Source organism: Ciconia boyciana, chromosome 19, assembly GCF_034638445.1.
Source record: "Ciconia boyciana chromosome 19, ASM3463844v1, whole genome shotgun sequence".
NCBI lineage: Eukaryota > Metazoa > Chordata > Aves > Ciconiiformes > Ciconiidae > Ciconia > Ciconia boyciana.
In genome coordinates this window covers 1,688,609-1,711,500 of record NC_132952.1, presented here as the reverse complement: position 1 = coordinate 1,711,500, position 22,892 = coordinate 1,688,609, and the positions used below count along the sequence as shown (strand labels likewise).

At 50.5% G+C, this 22,892-nt stretch overlaps 2 protein-coding genes across 2 annotated transcripts; both read left to right on the top strand.

The window, feature by feature from the left end:
• Positions 1–362: 362 nt before the first annotated feature.
• Positions 363–10,845, top strand: LOC140661537 (protein-arginine deiminase type-2-like). Its single transcript, XM_072883852.1, has 16 exons — positions 363–454; positions 1,920–2,106; positions 2,187–2,256; positions 2,429–2,490; positions 2,573–2,690; positions 3,293–3,418; positions 4,222–4,400; positions 4,605–4,708; positions 4,886–4,997; positions 5,077–5,184; positions 7,438–7,589; positions 7,859–8,003; positions 8,878–8,971; positions 9,785–9,870; positions 10,043–10,171; positions 10,612–10,845. The coding sequence occupies exons 1-16, from the start codon at positions 363–365 to the stop codon at positions 10,843–10,845; spliced, it is 1,998 nt and encodes a 665-aa protein (XP_072739953.1).
• Positions 10,846–11,337: 492 nt separating this feature from the next.
• Positions 11,338–21,519, top strand: SDHB (succinate dehydrogenase complex iron sulfur subunit B). The gene is made up of 8 exons (XM_072884050.1): positions 11,338–11,449; positions 12,386–12,513; positions 13,862–13,947; positions 16,013–16,149; positions 16,466–16,582; positions 18,841–18,942; positions 19,150–19,272; positions 21,299–21,519. The coding sequence occupies exons 1-8, from the start codon at positions 11,375–11,377 to the stop codon at positions 21,374–21,376; spliced, it is 846 nt and encodes a 281-aa protein (XP_072740151.1). The 5' UTR covers positions 11,338–11,374; the 3' UTR covers positions 21,377–21,519.
• The last annotated feature ends 1,373 nt before the right edge of the window (positions 21,520–22,892 follow it).

The following is a 22,892-nucleotide window of genomic DNA, read 5'->3' as shown; positions in this document are numbered from 1 at the left end:
GGACGGGGAGTTGGGGACAGCTGGGGGAGCTCCTTGCATAGGGCTGGGAGCCGGCTGGGCTTCGGGCCAGCCACCCCCCCTCTCCATCCCTTCCCTCGGAGATCATTTTCATGGAGGTTTAGAGGGTCCAATCCAACCGCCGCCTCCCTTCGGACTGGGGTGGGGGCTGCAAATTTGTCATCCCAAACTTTGCAAGCTCCAGAAGCTGATTGATTTGCTCTAGGCCCAGTCGAGGAGGAGGGAGGCGTGCCGGGGAGGAAGGAGAAGCAGCTGGGTGCTGCTGGGGGGCTCAGTGCCACCTGGAGCGGCGAGGAAGGGCACGCGTGCCCATCGTCGGGGCGTCGGGGCTGCTGCGCGGGGAGATGCCAGGGGACCGCACGCTCCGGCTGCAGCATGGGAACCGCATCGAGGCCCTGTGTGTGCTGGGAACCCGCATCTCTGCCGACGTCTACGGGTGAGTGCGGCACCCCAACGCTCCCCTTCCTCCCTCCATTTCTGCGCTTCCACCTTTCTCCTCGCCTTTACCCCCCTGTCTCTCCTTTTGCAAATCCCCCCTCCTCATTTTTCCTTCTGCTCCCCCAAAACCTACAGCCCCCACGCTGTGATTTAATGCAATTTGTGGGCAAAATCCTCCCTGGGCTTTGCAAATCTGCACAAGTCCCAGGAAAGCTTTGAGCATCCACGTTAGCACGATATGGTTATTTACCCCGGGTCTGCAACGGCGATGGATTCAATCCATTTGCGGTCAACAGACCCAGTGTCATCTCAGAAAGCTGCTGGAGAGCGGAGGGGTGAGCAGGAGCCACGGGGATGGACTGCAAAGAAGGGGATGCAAGTGGGAGAGGGAAGGAAAACAAAACCTAGTGACCAAGAAGTGTCCTGGGAAAGCATGCAAGTCCCCACAACACCAGCCCTGCACTCCTAAAGCCAACCTGACGCTGCACCGCACGATAATTATTCCCCCAAAGGAAAAAGTTTAAAAGCTCATTTCATGGTTAATTCTGGTCTTTGCTGCTTTTGCACATCTCGCCCTCAATATTCAAGCCAAGCAGCGCAGTTACAACTCATCTGGCATCTCTCCGGGTCAAATATCCTCCCGGTGGGATTCCCAAAACCCAGAAACAAGGAAACCAAACCAGTTTTTCCATGCATAATTAAATGTAATTTAACAATTTAAGAAACACCCAGGCAGCAGCAAACAAGTGTTCAGATTTCCTCTCCCCCACCCCATGTGGGTTTGGCCGGGCTACCAGCTTCCAGAAACCCAATAAATGATGCTGTAACAGTGATATGGGTGTCGGGAGCACGCATGCTCAAAGGGAGCCTGCACCTTGGGAGCTGTAAGCATCCCAAAAATAATAACCCTGGAAAGATGGGGAAATTAGGGACGAGGAGCCAGGAGAAGGGAAGGGGATACAGGGAGCAGCTGGAGAAAAGCAAGGGTACATAATACTGGGAGCAGTGCAACACCAGCTGCTTCAGGGTTGGAGAAAATCACCGTGAAAATTAGAGTTTCCCATGGTAAAGTCTCTCAGCTGGGTTGCCACACCATTAGGATGAGCTGTTAAATACTGGGTTTGCCTCAGCTGGAAAATAAACAGGGATTCCTCCATTGAAGTGCAAGCCCGAGTTGGGTTCCAGTGGTGCTGAGTGCTTTGGCTGTGATTATTGTAGATCGTAATCTGCACCAATAGCTACAAAATAGACTCATTTTGCTAAAATAGCATGTTCTGTTCTAAAAAAAAAAAATTAAAAAAAGACACTTCAAGTGCTCCCAGGCAGGGAGGAAAAGGCAGAAAGGTGAGCATGGAGACGCCAGCGTGCCCAGTCTTGGCTGTGCTTTGGGCAGTGAAATTAATTACAGTGAGAACCGGGTGTTTTCGGTGCAAACCTCTAAAAATACAGCGTATTTTTGGCAGGGCGGCCCCGGCCGGGGCAGTCTCCTTTGGTGTGAAGCACACAGAGGGGGTGAGTGTGGAGGTGGCGTGCCGGGGCCAAGCAGAGGTCGCATCAGCTCCCACCAGCGGGACGCGGTGGCCGCTGGACGAGGGGACGGTCCTGAGGTTCAGCATGAGCCGGGCCAGCGTCGAGGTCAACGATAACAAGGTAAGAAGTGGGGTCCTGGGGTGTGGGACCTCCATGGGGGGAGAGCATTCTTCCCCAACCAGGGATCTGGGGGTTTGCAGGTAACAGTCAGCTTCTACACAGAGGGAGGGCAGCCCATCAACCAAGCCGGGGTCTTCCTCACCGGCATCGGTGAGTACGGAGGCTTCTGCAACGCAGCAGTCCCTCTTCAACCCTTCGGTCCCTTGGAGTGGGGTGTTTTGATGTGGGAGCAGAGATGGACCCAGGTTTGCTGGGTCTGGGGGGCTTCTGCACCCACCCAACCCTGCCGTACCCTGGCTGATGGTGGGGTCTGTCCATCCAGGGATCTCTCTGGACGTCGATGCAGATCGGGATGGCGTGGTGGAGAAGAACAACCCCAACAAGGTAATTCAGCCTCTTCCACTGCACAGAAAGTCCACAGGCTTGCAAGAGCCTGAGCTTGCTAAGCCCCAGCGGGGTGTTTTAGGCAAGCTGGACCTGGGGTCCTGAGGGACATGGGGCCATCCTGCTCGTCAGCTGCGACAAGGAGAGCCCCTTCACTCCAGCATTGGACTGCAACGACGAAAGGGTATTCAGCAAAGAAGGTAACACAGCTTCAAAAAAAATCATATAAAGCAAAAAATGCTCCGTTATTCCCTCTCTTTAACCTTTTTGGAGGTGAAATTTTGCTTGGGAACCGGCTGCCCATGAGCTGCTCTCCACCAAGCTGCTGAGTAAGCTTCCCACATGGGAATTTTCTTTTTTAATACCATGCAAACTAATTGCGGTCAAGCAGGGGCATGAAGCATGGCCAGAAAAATAGCAGAGGTGCCACTGACAGCAGAGCTTGGCCCAGGGATTCTTCACACGGGTGAGAGGAGCTCAGGGCAAGGCATGCGGCCGGCAGCCAGGAATACACCCGCCTGTTCCTGGAAAACTAAAACCACACGGAGCCGATGCCCATCAGCTTTTTGAGGCCAAGGACCAGCTGTGCAGGAAAAAAAAAGGCATTTGTTTCAAGGCACAAGCCACAAGCTTTGCTAGCAGGACTGCACGTTGTTTTTCCAGCTTGCAAAGGCTGATAGCAAGGGAAGAGCAGATTTCTTGGCGTGGGAGATGCAAATCCCAGGAGGGAGCATGCAAGCCGGTCAGAGCTGCATGGTGCAATCACCCATCACCCAATATTTTTTTTTTGTTTACACCCCAGATTTGCTGGACATGTCTCGGATGGTCTTGAGGACCGAAGGGCCACAGCACCTGCCCCGGGGGTATGAAATCGTTCTCTATATTCCTGTCTCGGATGCCGACAAAATTGGGGTCTTTTATATGCAGAGTAAGTCCTTCCCCACCTTCTCCTCTGCCCCTTCCTCCTCATTTGTGGTGCTTGCGAGATCCCTGCAAGCTCTTTTCTTTCCGTCTCTGACCTTGTCCTTTCCATGCTCTTCGAATAGAGCTCCTGAAGCAAATCATGCCCTCAGCATCCCTTCTCCAAATTTTTCCAGCATTGAATATTCTCTCTTCTCAATCAATTGGAAAACTTTGGAGACTAACAAGCAGAGGCACAGGACCATAAAGCCATTTATCCAAGGTCATCGAGCAAAGGAGTAGCAAAAAGAAAGCAAGCCACATGTCCTGACACCCAGATGCTTTATACATGATGGCAACATGCTCTACAACACATTTTCCCCTCCTTGTTCCTTGCTGTGGGCACAGTGATTTATTCCCCGGGACCAAAAGCCCTCAGCCAGCCCAGAAACGTGCCATTAAGTAGCTTGGTCTTGTCCCTCCATGCAGAGGCAGTCTGTCAGCAGGAGGGTTGGTGGCATTGTCATCCCACGGCAGGTCAGAGGGGGCTGCAAGGGCAGAAACCCCATGAAAACATCTTCTCAATGACTGCTCCATCCAAGGAAAGGCTGAGACATTTTCCCCCACCCTTTTTGTGTACGACTGCAAAACTGCAAGCCCCTCAGCTCCTGTTTTAAGGTACTTCTGTCAGACGAAGTCGTATCTACCCACAGAAGCAGAGAAGCTGCAGCACAGAGGGGTTGTGGTACCTCCTTGCACGCAAGCAAAATAGGTTAGAAACCACCACAGAAACTTTGGAAATTGCCCACCTTCCCCCTTCTCTTCTTGCAGACCCCTTCTTCGGACAGCGCTACGTCCACGTGCTGGGCCGGAGGAAGCTGTACCACACTGTGCAGTACACCGGTGGGGCTGCTGAGCTCGACTTCTTCATCGAGGGGCTCCGCTTTCCTGATGACACCTTCTCTGGGCTGGTCTCCATCCATATCAGCCTCCTGGAGACCCTGGCTGAGGTCTGGGGGCTCCAGGGAAAGGGTGCAGGTGGGAGGTACAACAAGGGGTGCAACAGCCTGAGGGGCATGGAGAAGGGGATGGGGATTGAATGGAGAGCAGTCCCCATTAATTTACTCCCAAAGTGACCTCAAGGGTAGGGTATTTGGGGAAAATAGTGGTGAACAGTGTGTAGAAAGTCCCCAATTTCTGCTTGCCTCCCCCAGGGTATCCCCCATACACCAATCTTCACCGACACAGTCGTGTTCAGGGTAGCACCGTGGATCATGACCCCCAACACTTTGGCACCAGTGAACGTCTTCGTCTGCAGGTAAAGGCCAAGGGATGATGCCTTCCCAGCCAAATCAACATCAGCCCCACAGTCTCCTCGGAGGTCACCAAGACAGGCTGGGGAGGTGATGGGCAGAGGGAAAGGCAGCTGCCTGGGGGGGATATCCGTCCTCCAGCAGCCCTTCAGCCCCTTCCCTCCTGCCATCTGCTTTCCCAGCATGAAGGACAACTACCTCTTCATCAAGGAGATAAAAAACCTGGTGAACAAGGCAGGCTGTGAGCTGAAGGTCTGCTTCGGTTACACCAACCGAGGGGACCGCTGGATGCAGGTAGGTGGGCACTGGAGAGGGGGGCGAAGCTTTCCTTCCCTGCTGATGTGCCCCATGTGGGTTTTTCTCACTTCTTTAGGACGAGATTGAGTTTGGCTACACCCATGCTCCCCACAAAAGCTTCCCAGTGGTGCTGGACTCCCCTCGAGATGGAGGGCTGGAGCAATTCCCCATCAAGGAGCTGCTGGTAAGAGCAGGACAGTCACTTGCATTGCCTGAGGAGCAGCTTGCAGGTTTTTATGCTTAGCCTATTTCACCGCTCCTAAAACCCTACTTGCACTTGGCTCCTTGGAAGCCCTACAATGAATTGCCTGAAAAATGAGATTCTAACATATCTGCATGCAACTGCATGGAGATATTAACCCATCCACTTCCAGCTGGGAGGACACCAACAGCCTCACCCCCCTCAAACCAAGGATCAGATTTTAAAACACATCCCAGCCATCTGGAAAACCTTTTATCCAGAAGGTGCTGGATGAGAGGGGCAAGGAGGACCTCATGCCTCTGGGAACGAAGGACTCCTGCCAAGCTCTGGGACAGGAGTGAATTTCTTCACCCTGGATATCCGAGCAATGGGTTGTTTTTTCATTTCCTCCTCTGCGCCTGTGAATGCACAGCAGTTCCCGAGCAGGAGAGGAAAGGAAAGCGAGAGGGGGCAATTTACTTGCTCAGAAGAGAGCAAGATGCAGCCAGCTGCCAAAGCCATCCCTGTGAGGCTTCCCTGCCAAGGCAAAGGGCCAGCCACATGCAGGGTGTGCAAAGAAAGCTGCCTGGGAGAGCAGTGACCCTGGCCAGGGCGTTTTGGGAGAGCCCAGCAAAGACAAGCATGGGAAAAAAGATGGACTGAATGATCCCTTTGAGATATCACCATGCAAAAAGGGCAGGACCATCCCCAGGTGGCCACCAAATCTCTGCCCATACACCCAGCCAGGCCCTGGCAGCAGCCTCAGCCCTGGTCTTCTCCCCCACAGTAATGGGAGAAGAGGACAGTTCACTTTTTGGCTGCACGTCACTTTGGGGAAGGTTAAGAGCTTTCAAAAGCATTGAAATACATCATTTCTCATGCCTGGAATGAGTACATGCAGTCCCAGGTTCATCAGGCAGGATGGGAATAGCACACTGATCTGCTCCTTCGCAAATACGCCAGGCAACCGCTCCTATCTGCCCTCTTTAGGAATCGCTTTGCCTCATATTTAGAGAAGCAATTTCAGCCTTTGGAGCTGCTAACACATTATACTCCAATTTCTACTTTGAAGCTCCCCTAATCCCCACTCCTATCTTTCCAATCTCATTTTCCAGCTAGGAAAATTTAGCCAAACGCAACACGCACAGGTCCTCCTCTGACCCCCAGCCAAGCCCTAAGCCCCTGGAACCCCACGCCAGGGAAAAAGGAGATGAGAGGGAATTAGCCCCTCAAAATCACTCTGGAACTGATAGGACTTGGATGCGACCCGCAAACCTGGGATGAGCCAGCGCCTTGACAGCTGAAACCGTACCGGCTCCGTGGTTTATTAAACTGAAATAAGCTGAGAGCAGGTGTCTCATGCTCAATCCCTCCCGCAGCACCCAGGGAAAGGATCTTTAGATCTCCAGATATGCACCTCAAAAATGCATGGGGAGCCTTGGGGAAAGGCAGCAGCAGCTCCCTGCTTCTCCAAACACCCTCAATTTAAAAAAGCAACTTCTAGATCATAACCATGCACCCTCAGGTCTCCCTGCTCATTTTTACTGACCTGTATAAACATACAGGTTTACCCCTAAGGAAACCCAACACTAATGAGTGATTGGCATTTAATGCAAACCCAACAGATACCTGATCTTGTTCCAGGGGCTGTCATGAGCTCCAAGCCCATGTTGACTTGAACCAGAGAGCGAGGACAGGTTCAAGGCAGGATTTTTGTCCCACCACTGCCATTTTTGCCCTGTTTTTAACATTGCAATCTCTCCCTTGGGCATTTGACCCTGGCACATCATAACCAAGGGTTAATTACCCCTGCATGCACAACACCTTAAACCCCAGATATATTAAGTCCTGAAAATCAGGGCTTAAATAGGATTTAAGTGAAGTACAGCCCTTTGGGTTTACCCTCAGGGGCTGAAGTTCATCTCACTCAACAAGAGCCATCCAGAAACTCAGCTTCGGGGCTATCCCAGCACTTAATTAGCTTAATGTGGACACTTAAACATTGGCTGCAGGATAGCAGAGGAGATCTCTCCCCAGCTCAGTGCCCCGGCACTTGCCATTTCTTATGGAGCCCAGATGACCGAGAGACCTTTATCCCCCTGCCTTTCCTTTAGCCTCTCCCCATCCATGGACAGGCTTCACTCTTGATATTTTTACCCACTGGAGCAGGTCTGAGCCCAGCAGGAGGGATAAAACCAAAGGCACAGAGGCAGGCGGCACTCGGGGCAAAGCCCACAGTGATTTCTCTTTCCCCAGGGCCCCGACTTTGGCTATGTGAGCAGAGAGCCCCTCTCCGAAGCCATCACCAGTCTCGACTCCTTCGGCAACCTGGAGGTCAGCCCACCTGTGACCGTGGCAGGGAAGGAATATCCTCTGGGGAGGATCCTCATCGGCAGCAGCTTCCCCATGTAAGAAATGGGAAACCCATGTGTATGGGAGCAAAGGAACCACAATTACCCCTAAATATCATTTTAAAAAATCACATTAAGGGCCTTACTAGCCATTCCCTGGCCAGCTGCAAATCTGGTACTCTACAGAGTGGGTACACCCAATCTCTGCCTTCACATTTGCACCCTCCTTTCTTTCCTCCACCTTGATAGCAATTTATGTATATGTACATATTGCTGCAGAAATACTTATCGCCTTTATTCCCTCTCTCGGGGTACTCTGCCCCCAGATCTGCAGGGAGGAGGATGACCAGAATGGTGCGGGATTTCCTCTACGCCCAGCGAGTGCAGGCTCCCGTGGAGCTCTACTCCGACTGGCTGTCCGTGGGCCACGTCAATGAGTTCATCACTTTTGTGCCCACCTCTGACGCAAAGGTACCCCAAAACCCCATGCTGCTCCGAGGTTTCTCTTCTGAGAAGAGCTAATCCCATTAGGGCAGCTGTAGGGAAAACCCCAAAGCTCCTTTTCTTGACGGTCCCAGCCAGTTATTTGCTTGGGTTCTCACCCCGTCCCCAAAATGAGGGCTCTGAACACAAAAAGGGACTTTCTTAGCTAATAATCAATACAGATAGAAGAAAAAAAGATGCCTGCAAAGGTAGTCCACGAAATTTAAACCTCAATATGGACATAGGCTGTCCAGGGCTCACAGCTGCTCAGCATCTCCCAGATGTTTTCAGAAGCTAGCTCGCTCTTCTATCCTGGTTTTTACTGCTTCTGACACAAGACTTTTCACCCCAGGAAACCATGTCTTGACCTGGATGGTTGAGAAAAGGAGTACTTATGCACACACACACACCACAAACCCTCCACACAGTGCTTTTGCCCCCCCTGGGGCTGGGCTAAGCCCTCCTAAGAGATGCCATCAAGACTGCAGCAAGCAGCCTCCTACACTCCACCGAGGAGACCATTTCTCCAAGCCAGGACACACGTAGGGCTCAGACCTTAGAAATTCACAGTTCCCAGTTTTCCATAGCATTAGCTGAATGCTGATTTTTGGCCTTTTCTGGGAAAGTCAGAGCATGATTATTCACTTGCTCCATCCTCCCCGCTACATCGCAACACCAGCCCAGAAACAAAAAATAGCAGCCTAGCTAGCAGCACTGCATTAAAGAAGGCACTAAATAACAGCAAAGATGTCTAATTTTAAGCGTTTAAGCTCAGGTTTCTTGCAAAAATAAGCCCCTGAGGTCCTCCAAGGCTTCAGATAAGCCACTTTCTGTGACCGCTCTCCCTCGTGTCTTGCCCCAGCGATTTCGGATGCTGATGGCCAGCCCCGCGGCGTGCTACAGGCTCTTTCGGGAGAAGCAGAAGGAGGGCCAGGGCGAAGCCACCATGTTCAAAGGCAAGGGGACAGCGGGCAGCTTCAGCCGAGCTTTGATGTCGGCTGAGACAGCCGGAGCCGCCCCACAGAGCAGCCGGCCCGAGGGCGGCAGCACCTGACCGACATGCGGGTATCGGGGGGACGTGGGGACCTTTTCCCACCCGGTTGCCCTTCACGGCTGGCAAGCGGGATGCCTGCCCACCATACCCAGCCTCCTCAAGCCCTATTTTGGGAAAGCGAGTGGGACGGGAGGGATAAAGCCCTCTGCACGGAGAGGATGCTTGCTTGGTGGGATGGAGCATCCCCGTGAATGCCAGCAGAGCTCCAGCACGGAGTGGGGACAACTGGGGGGGGCTCTTGTGTCACCCCAAATTAGCACTGTTTTTTCTCGCTTGCCCTTCCCTCCCTGAAGCAATGACGTTTGGGCACCCTTTAATTGTGGTTTTGAACATCATCCATCCACAATGGGGTTGGGGGAAGATCTCCATACCTCCACAGGTCCCTCTGGGTCACTGCCGCCTGCCCGGGACCCCGCCATCCCAAAACAAGGGGTGGAGGTGGTAGCTCTGGTTTTATGGAGCTGAGTGGAAAAATTTAGGAGCTAACAACTCCTGTGGGCAGGAGGGTGGATGATAGGACCTTTCCAATGCTCTTTCCAACGGGCAGAGGTTTTCCTCCCACCCAGTTTCCCAATAAACTAAGAATTGGGACTCCCAGCAATCTGAACCTCAGGGAATCAGGATTTGGGTTGGGTTTTTTTCCCATCTCTGTGCCCTGTTTTAAGCCGGGCTCCTACCAGTGCCGCTTCATTTTGACAAGGGTTTGCATTTGCAGGGTACTCGGGGACAGACACAAAACGGGTCACCATTAACAAGGTCCTTTCCAACAACATCCTGGTGCAGCAGAACCAGTATGTGCAGGTAATAACCAATATTTCTGGTAATAATCCATATTTCTTGCAATAACCACCCCAGGGTGGTGCAAACCCTTAAGGGGAGGTGTTGCATTTCGGCTCTCCTCCTGCGTGAGATGGTTTTGGGGACCGTGCCCACCTGTGTCCCCCCTCAACCTGCTCTTCTCCATCCCCTCCAGTGCTGCATCGACTGGAACAGGGATGTCCTCAAGAAGGAGCTGGGGTTGATGGAGGAGGACATTGTCGACCTGCCGGCCCTCTTCAAGCTTGACAAGCAGGGCAAAGCCGTGCCATACTTCCCCAACATGGTGAGAGGGGTCCCCGCTCCTTGGGTCCTCCCCAAAAAACAGCTTATTCAGCCCGGATGAGTCCCCAGAGTTGTCCCAAAAAAGCACAGTATTTACAGCTGCCCAGAAAAAGAAAGTATCTCCAGCCAGGCTCAGATAAGCCTGGGTCTATCACAACTTTGTGGCTTCATGTTGCTTGCGGTTGGGTTAAACAACGCCGTTTTGAGGTGAACACTTTTCAAAGCAGTGAAATTGCAAGGCGTGGGGCACATTTTAATGATAAAAGGGGGAAAATGATGATGGATGTGGAGGCCTGGGGGAGGGCAGCTCCAAAAAGCAGTGTCAATGCTTCATTTTGGGGTGAGGCTGGTGGAGGAGGGTGACCGGCGGCTTTCCTTCGGCTTTATCGATCGGAGAAGCCTGTCCTGACGCTACCGGGTTCCCCTTGTGTCACCCCACAGGTCACCATGATCGTCCTGGCCAAGGACCTGGGCATCCCCAAACCCTTCGGCCCCTTGGTGGGGGGCGAATGCTGCCTGGAGCGGCAGACCCGCTCCCTCCTGGAGCCGCTGGGCCTGCGCTGCCGCTTCCTCGAGGACGTGGCCTCCTACCACGGCAGGCTCGGGGAGGTCCGCTGCGGCACCAACGTCCAGCGGCGGCCCTTTGCCTTCAGATGGTGGAACGTAACGCCATAGCAGGGCCCCCGTCCCCCTCCGCCCCCGGCGGCTTTCTCGGCGTGTGTTGCTTGCGATTCAGTTAATAAATGAATTTGCTGTGAGGAAAGAGGCGGGAAGTTCAATAATAAGGTGTGATAATCGTGAGAGAAAGGGAGAGAAGCCCTCGGGGATGGTGAGGTGGGGGGGGGACGCCATTTCGGCCCTCAGCACCTGCCATTTTGCCTTGACCAGTGTTGGGGCAGGCGGGAGGGCCTGGGCACCTCCCCTGCAGAAAGAATTTGTCTGGGAATTAATGGGGAGGGCCGCACTGGTCTCCCCTCTCCCCAAAAAGGGGGGGGGGAATCCAGGCGGATGGCCCCGCCATCCCACCTTGTGCCGCAGAGCCTACCACTCTCAACATGGCTCCTCCCCTGCGGCCGCCGCCACACTCAAGATGGCGTCCTGCAGAGCCCCGCCCCTCCTTCCTCTTCAAGCTGCGCTCTATGGTCGCGCTGGGGGCTCCTTCCGCTTCCGGGGGGGAGCGGTGTCGGAACTGCGCAACGCCAAGATGGCGGCGGCCGTAGTGGGAGTCTCCTTGAGGCGCGGCGTCCCCGCGCAGTTCCTGCGGGCCGGCCCGCGGCCGGTGAGGGGTCTGGAGCCGCCCCGGTCGGACAGCTGGGCGGGGGGCCCTCGGGGGAGGCGTGGTGCGAGGGGTTGAGGGCTTCGGGGGGAGATGGTGGGCTGGAGGGGGTGTAAAGGGAGTTGGGGGGTGAGGAGGGCTGAGATGGGGGGCCTGGTGGGCAGGAGAGGCTGTGTGAGATTTGGGGTGGGCAAGATGGGAGGGGGCTGGGGGGCAGGAGGGGGTGCAGAAGGGCCTGGGGGGCAGGAGAGGGTCCAGGGTGCAGTACAGGATGGGAAGAGGCTTCAGAGTGGGTAAGAGAAGGGGAGGTGGGCTGGGGGGGTAAGGGGATGTGTGAGAGGGATGCTGGGGAGGGTTTGAGAGCAAAAAGGAGAGGAAAGGTGTCTGGGACAGGTTTAGGGGGAGATAGGGGTTGACAGGAGACTCTGGGGTGCAGGAGATCCAAAAGGGGGCTGCAAAGAGATGTGGGAACAGGAGGAATAGGGATGCGGGGTAATTTGAGGAGAGGTGAGTAGGGGCAGGTGGTCTGGAGGGGGAAGAAGCTGCTGGGGGAATACTGGGAGGATGTGGTTTGTTGGCCTGGAGCTGGGTAGAGATGTGGCTGGGAGCTTCTGAGGGGAGTTTTGGGACAGGAGGAGTCTTCAGGGCTGTGGAGGAAGGAGTGTCAGCAGACACTGCAGGAGCACCTGGGGGTTTCTCCTTAGTTTTAGGATTATCTCCTCTGCCTTGTGGAGGAGGGAGCCCCAGGACAGAGATGGTTGCATGCGCCAGGGTACACTGCTGGGAGGATTTTCCAAAACCTGTACGAGTGCCCCAGTATAAAGCAGTGATGGGTCCTGCAGCTCTCAGCCTGAAGCATGCGGCTTCAGCTCATTTTGTTGCCTGGCTAAAAGCCACCCGAAGGGACCTAAGGGCTGTCCTGCTGTTGTTCGAATACAGATGTGTCGGGGAGCGCAGACGGCAGCTGCGGCAGCACCCCGTATCAAGAAGTTTGCTATCTACAGATGGGATCCCGATAAGCCTGGGGATAAGCCCCGCATGCAGACGTATGAAGTGGATTTGAATAAGTGAGTATGCCCCATTAGGGAGAGGCTTTGCTGCCAGGCAGGTGTGCTGGGGCTGCGTGTGCACACAGGTTATCTGACAAGTGATAACAGGGGGTGGTTGAGGAGCACTTGAGCTGACAGCTAAAGGTGTCAGCAGTCTCCTTAAGCTCCAGGAACTGTTAAAACCTTGTTGGAGTGGCCAGGAATGTGGTGCCTCCGCTGTGCTACAGAGCACCTTGTCCTCAGCACAGGTGAAATCAGTGTTATTTCCTGATAAAGCAAATCTTACTATGATCACATAGGATTATTTTCCCCTTCCTCACCTGTCGGTGCTAAGTGTGGTAAATAAAGGCAAATAAAACCGTACTGTGAATGCCCGTGTCTCAATAGCTGTCAGCAGTAAAATGGTCACTTTGTTTTGTGACTTCCGTGAGGTTTTACCTGGGCCCCTGAGTTGTATTGAAGACTTGAATGTGTTTGTGGCTTTAATAAGCTTTATTTATGTGCTAAATTTTGGGGCGTGTTCCAAAAGCAAACTGTTTTACCTGTAGCTCATGGTCCCAGGCCTGGGAGATAAGGTGGAAGCTTTATTCACTCTTCTCATAGTTTTCTTAACACTTAGTTACTTCTGGTTTTTAGGTCATGTTAAACTTCTAGTAACCGCCTGCACACTTTGGTGTAGCTATCACCAAGAAAGCTCTTACTTCTCCGTGATTCTTTGGAGGGGTGCAGTCTTCCCTCTGGTGCAGAAACCTTCATGTGGGCACGTGTGCCTTGACTTCCCTGAGCTCCAGTTGCTGCTGTGATCTTGCCAGAGGAATTCACCTCGAGCCCTTTCTGAAAGCTTCAGATACAAAGACACGCAGCTCCCTACTTAAGAAGCACATGACAGAGAACTCCAATTTTTGTGTGACTTGCACCAGTTAGTAATTTTTGGGTGTTGCCTTGTCTGCCGTGTCTAAAATTACATAAGTTGTCCAAGACTGTTTGTTTTTGTGTGCAGCACTGTCTCTTGTGACTAATGAGGACAGGCAGACTTGTTAAAACCTGACCCAAAAGGAGAGAACCGGTGGCAAGGCATTCAGTTTTCAGTTGTGCTGTCTGAACCCTCTCTGGCTGAGCCAAACCTTCAAGGTATCAGCAAAAGAAAGGGCTTCTGTCCCACCCTGACCCTGGGGTGTGCTGAGGTGAATGGGTTGTGCTGCTGATCAAGATATCTCTATCTTGTTGCCTAGAATTGGCAAAAAAAAGTATATTTTTAATGGTAGTTGACCAAAGTCCTTTTAGGTGCTGCTTAGTTGGAGTGCCAGAGATCAAGCACTGAGGCTGGGGGTGAATTACACAGGTTCACTGACTTTTTCTGTTATAGATGTGGGCCCATGGTGCTCGATGCTCTGATCAAGATTAAAAATGAGTTGGACTCCACTCTGACCTTCCGCAGATCATGTAGGGAAGGTAAGAAGGATTTTCCAGCCTGCTAAACTGAAGATTGCCCTCAAAGACTGTTCGTTGCTGACAGTGTTTGTGTAACTACTAGAAAACTTCAGGGTAGATGGCAGTGTACCGCTCTCCTCTGCCAGCTGCTGCATATGAAGTACCTCAATGAATCAAGTAGTAAAGTTAAAGCTCATATTCACAGGGCGTAATCGCACAACACGGAGCTATGAGCAATATGCTTAAACAGCCCCAGTCCTTCCTGTTTCTGTCCTAATCTTGTTCATCTTGCTGCCCTCCAGTGATGGACTGCGTAGGGAAATCTAGCAAGAGGGATTGCAACAGCAAAATTGAGGGGGCAGACGTGGCGAATGGGAATGAATTGCAGGGGCTGCTTTGTCTAGTGCTGCTGTGGAAATAAGAAAGGGTGTAACTGGAAGAGTACTTAGGACTTCTAGGAATAGCTTCAGGAATCTTTTTTTTGGCCCTTTGACTAAGCTAAATGATTGATTGAGGAAAAGGCCATCTGGTGGTTTTACATTGCAGAGCTACTGGCTGGTTCTCGTACAGGTACAAATCAGCATGTCTGTTTAACTGCATTAAAACTTCCCTGTCCAGGTGACTTTCCCTGTAAAAAATCCTAATTCCTGGGTAATGTTGGGAGGCTGAGCTTAAAATGATAGTTGTGGAAATACGGGAAGGGAGGATGCCTTTGTGGAATGACTTTTGATTTAATTAGGTGGGTTTGCAAGTATGAGAAATTTAGGTGCAATTGATGCCTAAAGATGTTTTGACTTGGATCTAAATGAAAAGCACGCTTTAATGCAGCTGTTTCCTGAAGAATCTGCATAGCAGGCAGAGGAATTTCATATGGTGTGGTTGTTCTCAGTGTCTGATATTTAGATAGCCAACACTGTTCCCAACCTGCTGGAATTAATTGCCCTGAATACTTTTCTTTGAGAACCTGAAGACAGATTTTCAAGCTGGACTGGTTCAATCTTGCCCCTTTTTCTACCACGCGGCAGCAAAAAAAATCCAATCGCGCGTTCCTGTTGCATGCTCGTGTGCCTTTGTCTGCAGTCCTGGTTCCCTCTCCAGTTGACTGGAAAATACGTGTAACCATTTCTCGAGTGGGAGGAATAACCTTGTTCAAGTGCCAGCCTTTATCTGGCAGCGAGGGGAAGAATTGCCAATGCATCAGGCGCTGGGGCGGGCTAGCTCGCCAGCATGAGGAGCAGTGGCATTTCTCTGACTCATATCAGTTGATATGTGTCAAATCCTCTGAAATTAGAGTTTTGCCCTTTCAACATTTGTCTTCTTTCTAATATGATGTTTTAGGCATCAGCCTGAATTGGATACCCGAGCTCCTGACCTGAGCAGTATCTATGACAGTTCTGCGGTGGTTTTTCTTGTAAACCTTGGCCTTTCCTGGGCTACATCTGATCCTTCTATTACTGGGAGATCATCAGTGGTGTCATTTAATCCATTTGTTAAGCTATTTATATGCTGTTTGTTCTGGTGAGTGTCTGTCCTCTCACCTTTGGCAGTTAATGAATGCAGTTTATGGCACCACTCTACCCTGCTGCAGAAGGCTCAGAAAGAAGCTTCTGTCTTGGGGACTTTGTTTTATGTTCCTGACCTTCAGGGATGCTTTTGACTGTAACTGTAGGGCTGATGAAGGGATGTGCCTGGTTCCCATGTTACAATCTTGGCGTTAGCTGCTTCGCATCAATACGAGCTTGTGCTTCAAACTTGTGAACAAAGCCGAATGTTTTCCCCACCCTAAGTAGCATGTAAAACTAATGAATGATGCGAAAGAGATGAAGTGTCCAAGCCACTTGTTTTTTGCTGTGGAAGAAAGTTCAACACTGAGAATGTGTTTAGGCTTTAATGAAAGTGACTCCTGTGTTTGTTCTTTATTTAAATAGCAACATGTTTGGCCCAATGGCAACTTCTGGCGTTTTCCTTGTCACGTACAGAGTTTCTTGAAGACAGCCTGGGGGCATGTTTGGGGCCAAGAGGATCTTCCTCAAGTAGGATAAGAGGGTAAATATCTAATGCTTTGTTCTTTTTTTTTCCCACTCAGGCATCTGCGGCTCTTGTGCTATGAACATTGCTGGCGGAAACACGCTGGCCTGTATCAAAAGAATTGACCCCGATCTCAACAAGATCACTAAAATCTACCCTCTCCCCCACATGTACGTGGTGAAGGACCTTGTTCCAGTGAGTATCTGCCTCTTGTCAGCTTGTGACCAAGGGTGACACCGTTCCAGGCAGTGTGGGCTTCAGATTGGGCTGGAAAGGATAACGTTGGGAGGTGCCAACAAGATCAGGTCTCCCAATTCACATGTTACACCTGCTGGTGTTTTCTGGCTTGGGTGGGTCTGAGCTTCACAGCGGTGAGTAAATCTGTCCCCATTTGGAGGAATGCGGCAGGTTGAGGTACAAAATGCCGCCTTCTGTTGGAGTGATAGCAGATACTCAATCTCTCGTGCATCGATTCAGCTTAGATGTGACCTTTTTACCTTTTGACTCCTAGGACTTGAGTAACTTCTATGCACAGTACAAATCCATCGAGCCTTACCTGAAGAAGAAGGATGAGTCAAAACAAGGCAAGGAGCAGTACCTGCAGTCCATAGAAGACCGTCAGAAACTGGTTACTGCTTCTTTTCTACCGTTTAAATCCCTTCCAGATAAGACCAGGGTTAAACATTAACATGCAGTAGCTTCTAGTTCCTTTAATGACAAAGCTGTCTGGTGCAAAACCCGACGTGGGTGGAATCTGCTCGCTGAAATGCAGTGTCATGGCATGCCTGTATTGCTAGGGGTAACGTTTGCTAATGAAATGCATTCGCGGTTGCGATGGGGACTCTGATCTCATTTCCACTGTCCGCACTGCGAAACTGTGTGTGTTTGTAAAAACATTGTGAAGGCCACAGGCTTGTAATATTCCAGTGGAGATAAGGCACTGCAGTTTCTGCTGGCATGTAGGCTGTCGGGCTCAGCGCTGGCTGTCTTGTCTAGCTGCAGCATGCTAAGCAACGCTCTCTTGTTGCTGCTTGCTGGGTTTTATGGCCCTAAAAACTAATGGCAAGAGCTAAACCCTTTTGGATGTGGAGACCCAAGCATGATGTGTTAGTGCACGTCTTTGGATGTCTGTCTTGAGCACCGCGTTATCTTTGAGGGGATTTTCTGGGAAAGTAGTGGTGTTGGTCCAAAGTTTCTGCATAAAGCTGAAGGGTGTCTGAGGAACCATTTCAGCAGCTGGGACATAATAGCTTTTTAAAAAGCTTATCGTGTGGGTAAGTTCTTGTCTGGATTTCCTTGGCTGCCACAGTAAGTATCATTAAATCAGCAGTTTCTCTTTTGTCTCTGACCTGACTTGATGGATCCATCGCTGACTTCATGGTTCAAAGCTCGGCCTGTCAATGCTCCACTGTGATTGTTGCTGCGGTGCTGTCACTGAGTAGGCGCAAAGTGGGCAGGCAGCCTAGATTTTGGCAAGTGGTGAGAGAGAGGTGACTATGAACAGCAAAGAGGAAGGCTGTTTGAAGGGGATTCAGTGAAAACGTGAGCTGCAGCCTAATTGTCTGCAGTGATCTTTGAAACTTCCATTAACGCGTGTTTGCTGTGAAGTTAACATCCAATGAACAGAGTGGTCGTGTGCCTGAGATGTCAGCAGCACCATGCAACTGGCGCTGTGACATCTAAACAACCACAGGACTTCACAGTCTGAAAGAATCTCTGTCCAAGGGCAATGGGTAGTTCTGCACCACTTCATAATGTTATCTGATCCATATGTAAGGGCTAAAGGGACTCTCCCTTCACATGGCTTTCATAAAGCGGCATCCTTGAAATCACTTTCTCATTCAAGTAGAAATAGGCAAACCTAAAAGTGGCTGCAAGAGCTGCCTGAATCTTTCTCACAATTAGTAAATTTGCTCGTTGTCTCATTGCTGAAGTTCGTTTGGCTTTGAGGGTGGCCTGTGTGCAGGAGAAACGTGGATACAAAGTCAGCTGAAAAACTCCCACCTTTTTCTTTAAATCATCAGTCATTTGAAATGTTACCATTAGAAATAAGACAAATGTAGAACAAGAAGGTAAGTAGCTTTGGCAAGTCTTTCCAAAAGCGTGTTAGAGCAGCCCATCTGATGCAGTAGACTTGCTACAAGCTCCCAGGAGTCTTTGCCATCAGGTATCTTTCTAAACTAAAATTAATGAGACCTTTGTCCCAAAAAGCAACTTTCAAATACATAATTTAAGCCAGACTGGACTCTGTCTTTTAGCCTGGGAGGGGCTGATTGAGCTAGGAGACTTGGGAGACTTCTGCTCCTCAGAGTTTGTGTCACTTCCCAGTAGGTCTAACTTTCTTTTCTTCAGTGCCTAAAAAAAAAAAAAGGCCTTAATCTCTACAAAAATGGTGAAATGGCTAAAGACTCGCACCATTCCTGTTCTGTAAGTGCTTGGGAATCCCCTCAAAGCACATGTTAAATGATGAGCTCTACTTCTCCCCTAGGCTGTTGGGCAGACTTTGCTCTCTTTTCACTTCCTTAACATAGCCTGGAGTTGTGAATCGGTTATGTATCTGTTCCTTTCCTCAGCCACTTCCTGGGGCAGGCTGGAAGGAAGGAATGCAGGAACATCAAGCAATTTTCACATTTTTCTTCAGTTTAATGCTTTTTCCTTTTGTCACAAAAAAACCTAGTTCATTATAGTGGTCAAGTTGGGAAGATTGCGTGCGTCTTGTTTCAGAGGACATGCATGTAAGAATTGCTTGCTTCAGCTTAAGGTTTTTGGAGCCACGCTGTTGTGGCAAGTCACTAGAGGGGAAGGTGGTGCGGGCAGCTCGTGTAAATCCCCGCTTTAAAAAAGGCTTCATCGTGGGTTTGACTGTGGTCTCCCACCCCCATGCAGGACGGACTCTACGAGTGTATCCTGTGCGCCTGCTGCAGCACCAGCTGTCCCAGTTACTGGTGGAATGGGGACAAGTACTTGGGTCCTGCGGTACTGATGCAGGTAAGGACAGATCCCGTTTGTCACGTGGGACTGCTGAGGGACTCCCCATCTAAAAGTAGTACAAATATTCGTGAGCACAGGTGGGATAGTACTGCATAGTCCAGATCCTGGACCAAAATTCCTGAGTTAGGTGTTGCTTTTAAAATCTCACACTGATTACACCACCTCAAAGAAGCACTTGGTGTGTCAAATGCCACTGACTTTCAGGCCTATCGCTGGATGATTGACTCCAGAGATGACTACACAGAGGAACGCCTGGCACAGCTTCAAGACCCATTTTCTCTGTACCGTTGTCACACTATCATGAATTGCACGAGGACTTGCCCTAAGGTACGTGTACGTCCTGCGTGTGTCCCTGCTGGGCTTACTGGCTTCTTTCCAAGCACCTTGTTTCAAATCAATAGGAAAATACTGGCTTAGGTTTTTGTTTTCCTCAAGCTTGCTTTGGCTTGTTTAGCCTTTTGAAGCACAATGAATTACCAGCAGTTTTGCTCGTGATAGTGACTGTACAAGAGGACATGGCAAAGTATATTACACATCGCAGGAACATCTCTTCCTCGTGAGCAAGGCTGCGACTTTGAGAACCTGTCTGTTTCCAAGATCTAGGAGTATGACTGTAGGGCACTGGTCGGGAGGGACACGGCCAGAAATGGTATGGGGAAGTTTGTCCTGCATAGTCTGATCAGTGGTGTGAGCCTTGTGAGTAATATGCTTAACCCCCACACAGTGCAACCTTAAACTCCGACCGTAGCAGCTATCCCTGATGTGTTGTGTGACTTGCGTAATGGAGAAAACTGCGGCAAGTTTTCAGCACTGTTGGGGGACCTGTTTTATGCTGACGTCCTGCGTCAGAGCATTTCCCAGATGGTCTGTTCTCTGGTATTTCTTTCAAGAACTGAGCAAGCTTTCCCAGATTAGAGCATGCCTCTTCCTCATCTTGCAATGACCGTGTGCCTGTTGTTGGGCAGATAACCAAGTTTTGCTTTCCTGCCAGCTGTGCTGTTTTCTAGCCAGCCTTTGCTTGCACCTGGTGGTGGAGTAATTCTTGAGCTGTGAAATAATATGAAGGCAAGTGTTTGAGTGGATCGCAGATGTGGGGGAAAAGGAGATCCTGGAGATCTGGGTTGACAGGTCAGGAGCACTGCATGCTGATTTTTTTTTTTTTTTGGTGGATTTTTCTAAAGTGATTCACTGCCTACAGATAATTCCCCCTTTGTATAGGGAGCTAGCTCATGATCTGGTGTGAACCATAGTTCAGCTAAAGGTGAAGGTTCAACTTGAAGATCTGGCTGTATGTAGGAACGTGTGTAGTGCAGGGAAATGGCACGCTGAGGCTTGGTCTCTCAAGTTTGAGACGCGTTTATGGTTAATAACACATTTCCACTCACATGCTCTAATCCTGGCTGTTGTCTCGATCGGCCCTGAAAGACTGCATGGTGAGCTGTGCACCGGGTAATTTCCTGTTCATTCTCTGTCCCGCAGTGCTGCTGCTGTAATCACAACGATACAGCAGGGCAGTTGTGATCCCCCTCTCATTCTGAGATTAGGCATGCTTGGTTTGGTAGCAGTGCTGCAGGATTAAGGGCATGACGCGTCTGTATTGTAGAAGTAACTTCTTTGGAAAGCTTAGCTGGCTTTTGTGTGAGGAGCGTTTTCGTTTTGTGAGTTAGTATTCTTGCTCACTTCCTTAATGTCTGCCAATACACAGCATTTTTTATTTCAGACAAGGAGGAAAACCACATCTCTTGTACCATCGCCGTCAAGCTTTTACAAGGCAGTTTCCTGCCTCCAGAAGTCATCTCGTAACGCTCGTAAAAGTGTTGAATTCAGTCCTGCTTGAGCTTTATTAAAAGTTCCTATCGCTCAGCCAGTCATTCTTCTCTTTGATCCTCGCGTTGCTGATTAAAACCAGTCCTCCACAGTCAAATGAGCGTTTTTCTTCAAGCAGTGGGAAGTGCTGCTGGTTCAGCCTCCAGGTAGAGGAGGTGAGCTCCAAGCTGGAGCACTGCGTCTCTACCCCGGGCTGGCTCGCTCTTCCCTTGTAAATTGAGGCTGGAGTGCAGCAAACCTGCAGCAGCACACCTTAACCGAGGGGCTGTGCGTTCCATAATGCCCAGCCTGCCTGGAGCAGGCTGTTTGGAGCTGCCCCTCGGTATCCTGTAACCTCCCAGCGTTTGAAAGGAAGCACAATATTAGGCTGGGCTGCAGCTTTTAGAAAAAAAGGGTGTCCTCTGCCAGCTGTTTTTATGAGTAGCAGCCTATCTGAGTTTACTGTGACTGAGATCGAGGCAAGGGGGGGGAGGATGCTCTAACATCCTCTTTTCCGGAGGAGCTAACTGAAACTTTTCCTTTTTAGGGTTTGAACCCTGGCAAAGCAATTGCTGAGATCAAGAAGATGATGGCAACTTACAAAGAGAAGGCGGCCGCTGCGTAATGCTGTTCCCTAACTGGAAGTGTAACACACAAACATGCTTTACCTGAAAGTCATTTACACCTGATTTAGCAAGAGAAGGTTCCAACAGGGAGTTTTGGTGTTTTTCTTATAGGTTTGCATGTACAATAAATACTGTAAAGAACAAATAAGAGTTGTTACTTTATTAACAGTATTGAACTGTTGCCTCTGCCTCGATTTTATAGAATCCCAAACCTCTCTGGTTTTGCAGTTTTGAGTGCGTGAGCAGCTGGGGTCACCTCTGAGGCTCTGCTGTGGGATGAGGATTTGAAAGTGGCCCCACAGCAGAGGTGAACAGAGACAGAATTTCTGTAATGACCTTGATCCCATGTCTTCAAAGCGAATGCGTGTGTGGGAAGAGACCTGCGAGCAGTAAGCCTTGTGGCGATTATCAAGAAGGCAATGGAAGTGGCTGGGAGAGGGGAGTGTTGGAAGAATCTCACCCTGCGCTGAAATCCCCTGGGCTCCTTGGTGAGGAGCAAAGCGAGGACCTGGCGCTCGCAGGGTGCGGGCATGTGGCAAAATACCGGTGGCAGTGCCACTAGGAAAGAGGTGTCTGGCCACTGCCCTGCTGGGGTGCTTATTTTTATTCCAAGTTCTAAAGTAGATATTTATTAGAACAGGGTTAAATCTTTCTCTTTGCTCTAGTACAAGTGTGTTTTAGCTCCAGATTTCTCAAACCCAGGATGTTTGTGGTAGGTTGTTGCTTGAAGCAGTCGTTCGCAGTCTTAGGGGGGTGGAGAGAATGGAAGGGTGTTCTGTTTTGCTGTGTAATAGATTCTTTTTGTTCAGATGTAGTAGAAATCTCTAGAAATGTCATGATGCTGCTTCTGAGACGTGGTGTGGTAACCAGGATGCTGCCAGTGGGCAGCAAAGGAGGTTGGGGTGGTGTAAAAACAGTTGTGTGCAGCTCTGGAAAGGCTTACCCCCCAGAATGACCCAGATTTTCCATACGTTTCTTTATCCTGCAGTAAGGGAGCCTTGTGAGTGTGTCGAAGCCAAGCTGATGTTGTGCTCTTAATTCTCCTTTACAGAAATACTTCTTTTCCTGGAGCTAACATCTTCATTCCTGAGAGCTTATGTGACGTGGACTTCCATAGGTCAGCTATTTAACACTTAAAATCCACGTGTGTCGGGCTGCTCTTCCATGTCACTGAATTGCCCCTATTTTCTGTGTCTCAAGTGAGCCGCGGTTGAGGACGGGTGAGCCCTGGGTGCGGGTCCTGTGATGGAGAAGACCCCGCTGCTGGTGTTAGACAGCAGGGGTGTGTGGTCAGTCCCGTGATACTGATATTTCTGTATCTGTTGCATCCCTGTGCTTCCTCAGCTCATCTCCCTGTTCAAATCCAAGGAGTTCCCATCAACGGGATGAATAAAAAGAGCTTCGTGATCCCCCTCCTCCCCTCCCACTATGCTTTCGTTAAAAAACATGGGGGTTTTTTAACACAAACTGGATTTTTTGGCCTTGTTTTATTTAAAAACTAGGCATGCTTGCTGA

Coding starts and splice junctions, on each gene's coding strand:
- LOC140661537 (XM_072883852.1), top strand. CDS start 363: ATGCCAGGGGACCGCACGCTCCGGCTGCAGCATGGGAACCGCATCGAG. Junction 2,691..3,292: donor AAGGGTATTCAGCAAAGAAG/GTAACACAGCTT, acceptor TTTACACCCCAG/ATTTGCTGGACATGTCTCGG. Junction 8,972..9,784: donor CGAAGCCACCATGTTCAAAG/GCAAGGGGACAG, acceptor TTGCATTTGCAG/GGTACTCGGGGACAGACACA.
- SDHB (XM_072884050.1), top strand. CDS start 11,375: ATGGCGGCGGCCGTAGTGGGAGTCTCCTTGAGGCGCGGCGTCCCCGCG. Junction 12,514..13,861: donor TATGAAGTGGATTTGAATAA/GTGAGTATGCCC, acceptor TTTCTGTTATAG/ATGTGGGCCCATGGTGCTCG. Junction 16,150..16,465: donor TGGTGAAGGACCTTGTTCCA/GTGAGTATCTGC, acceptor TTTGACTCCTAG/GACTTGAGTAACTTCTATGC.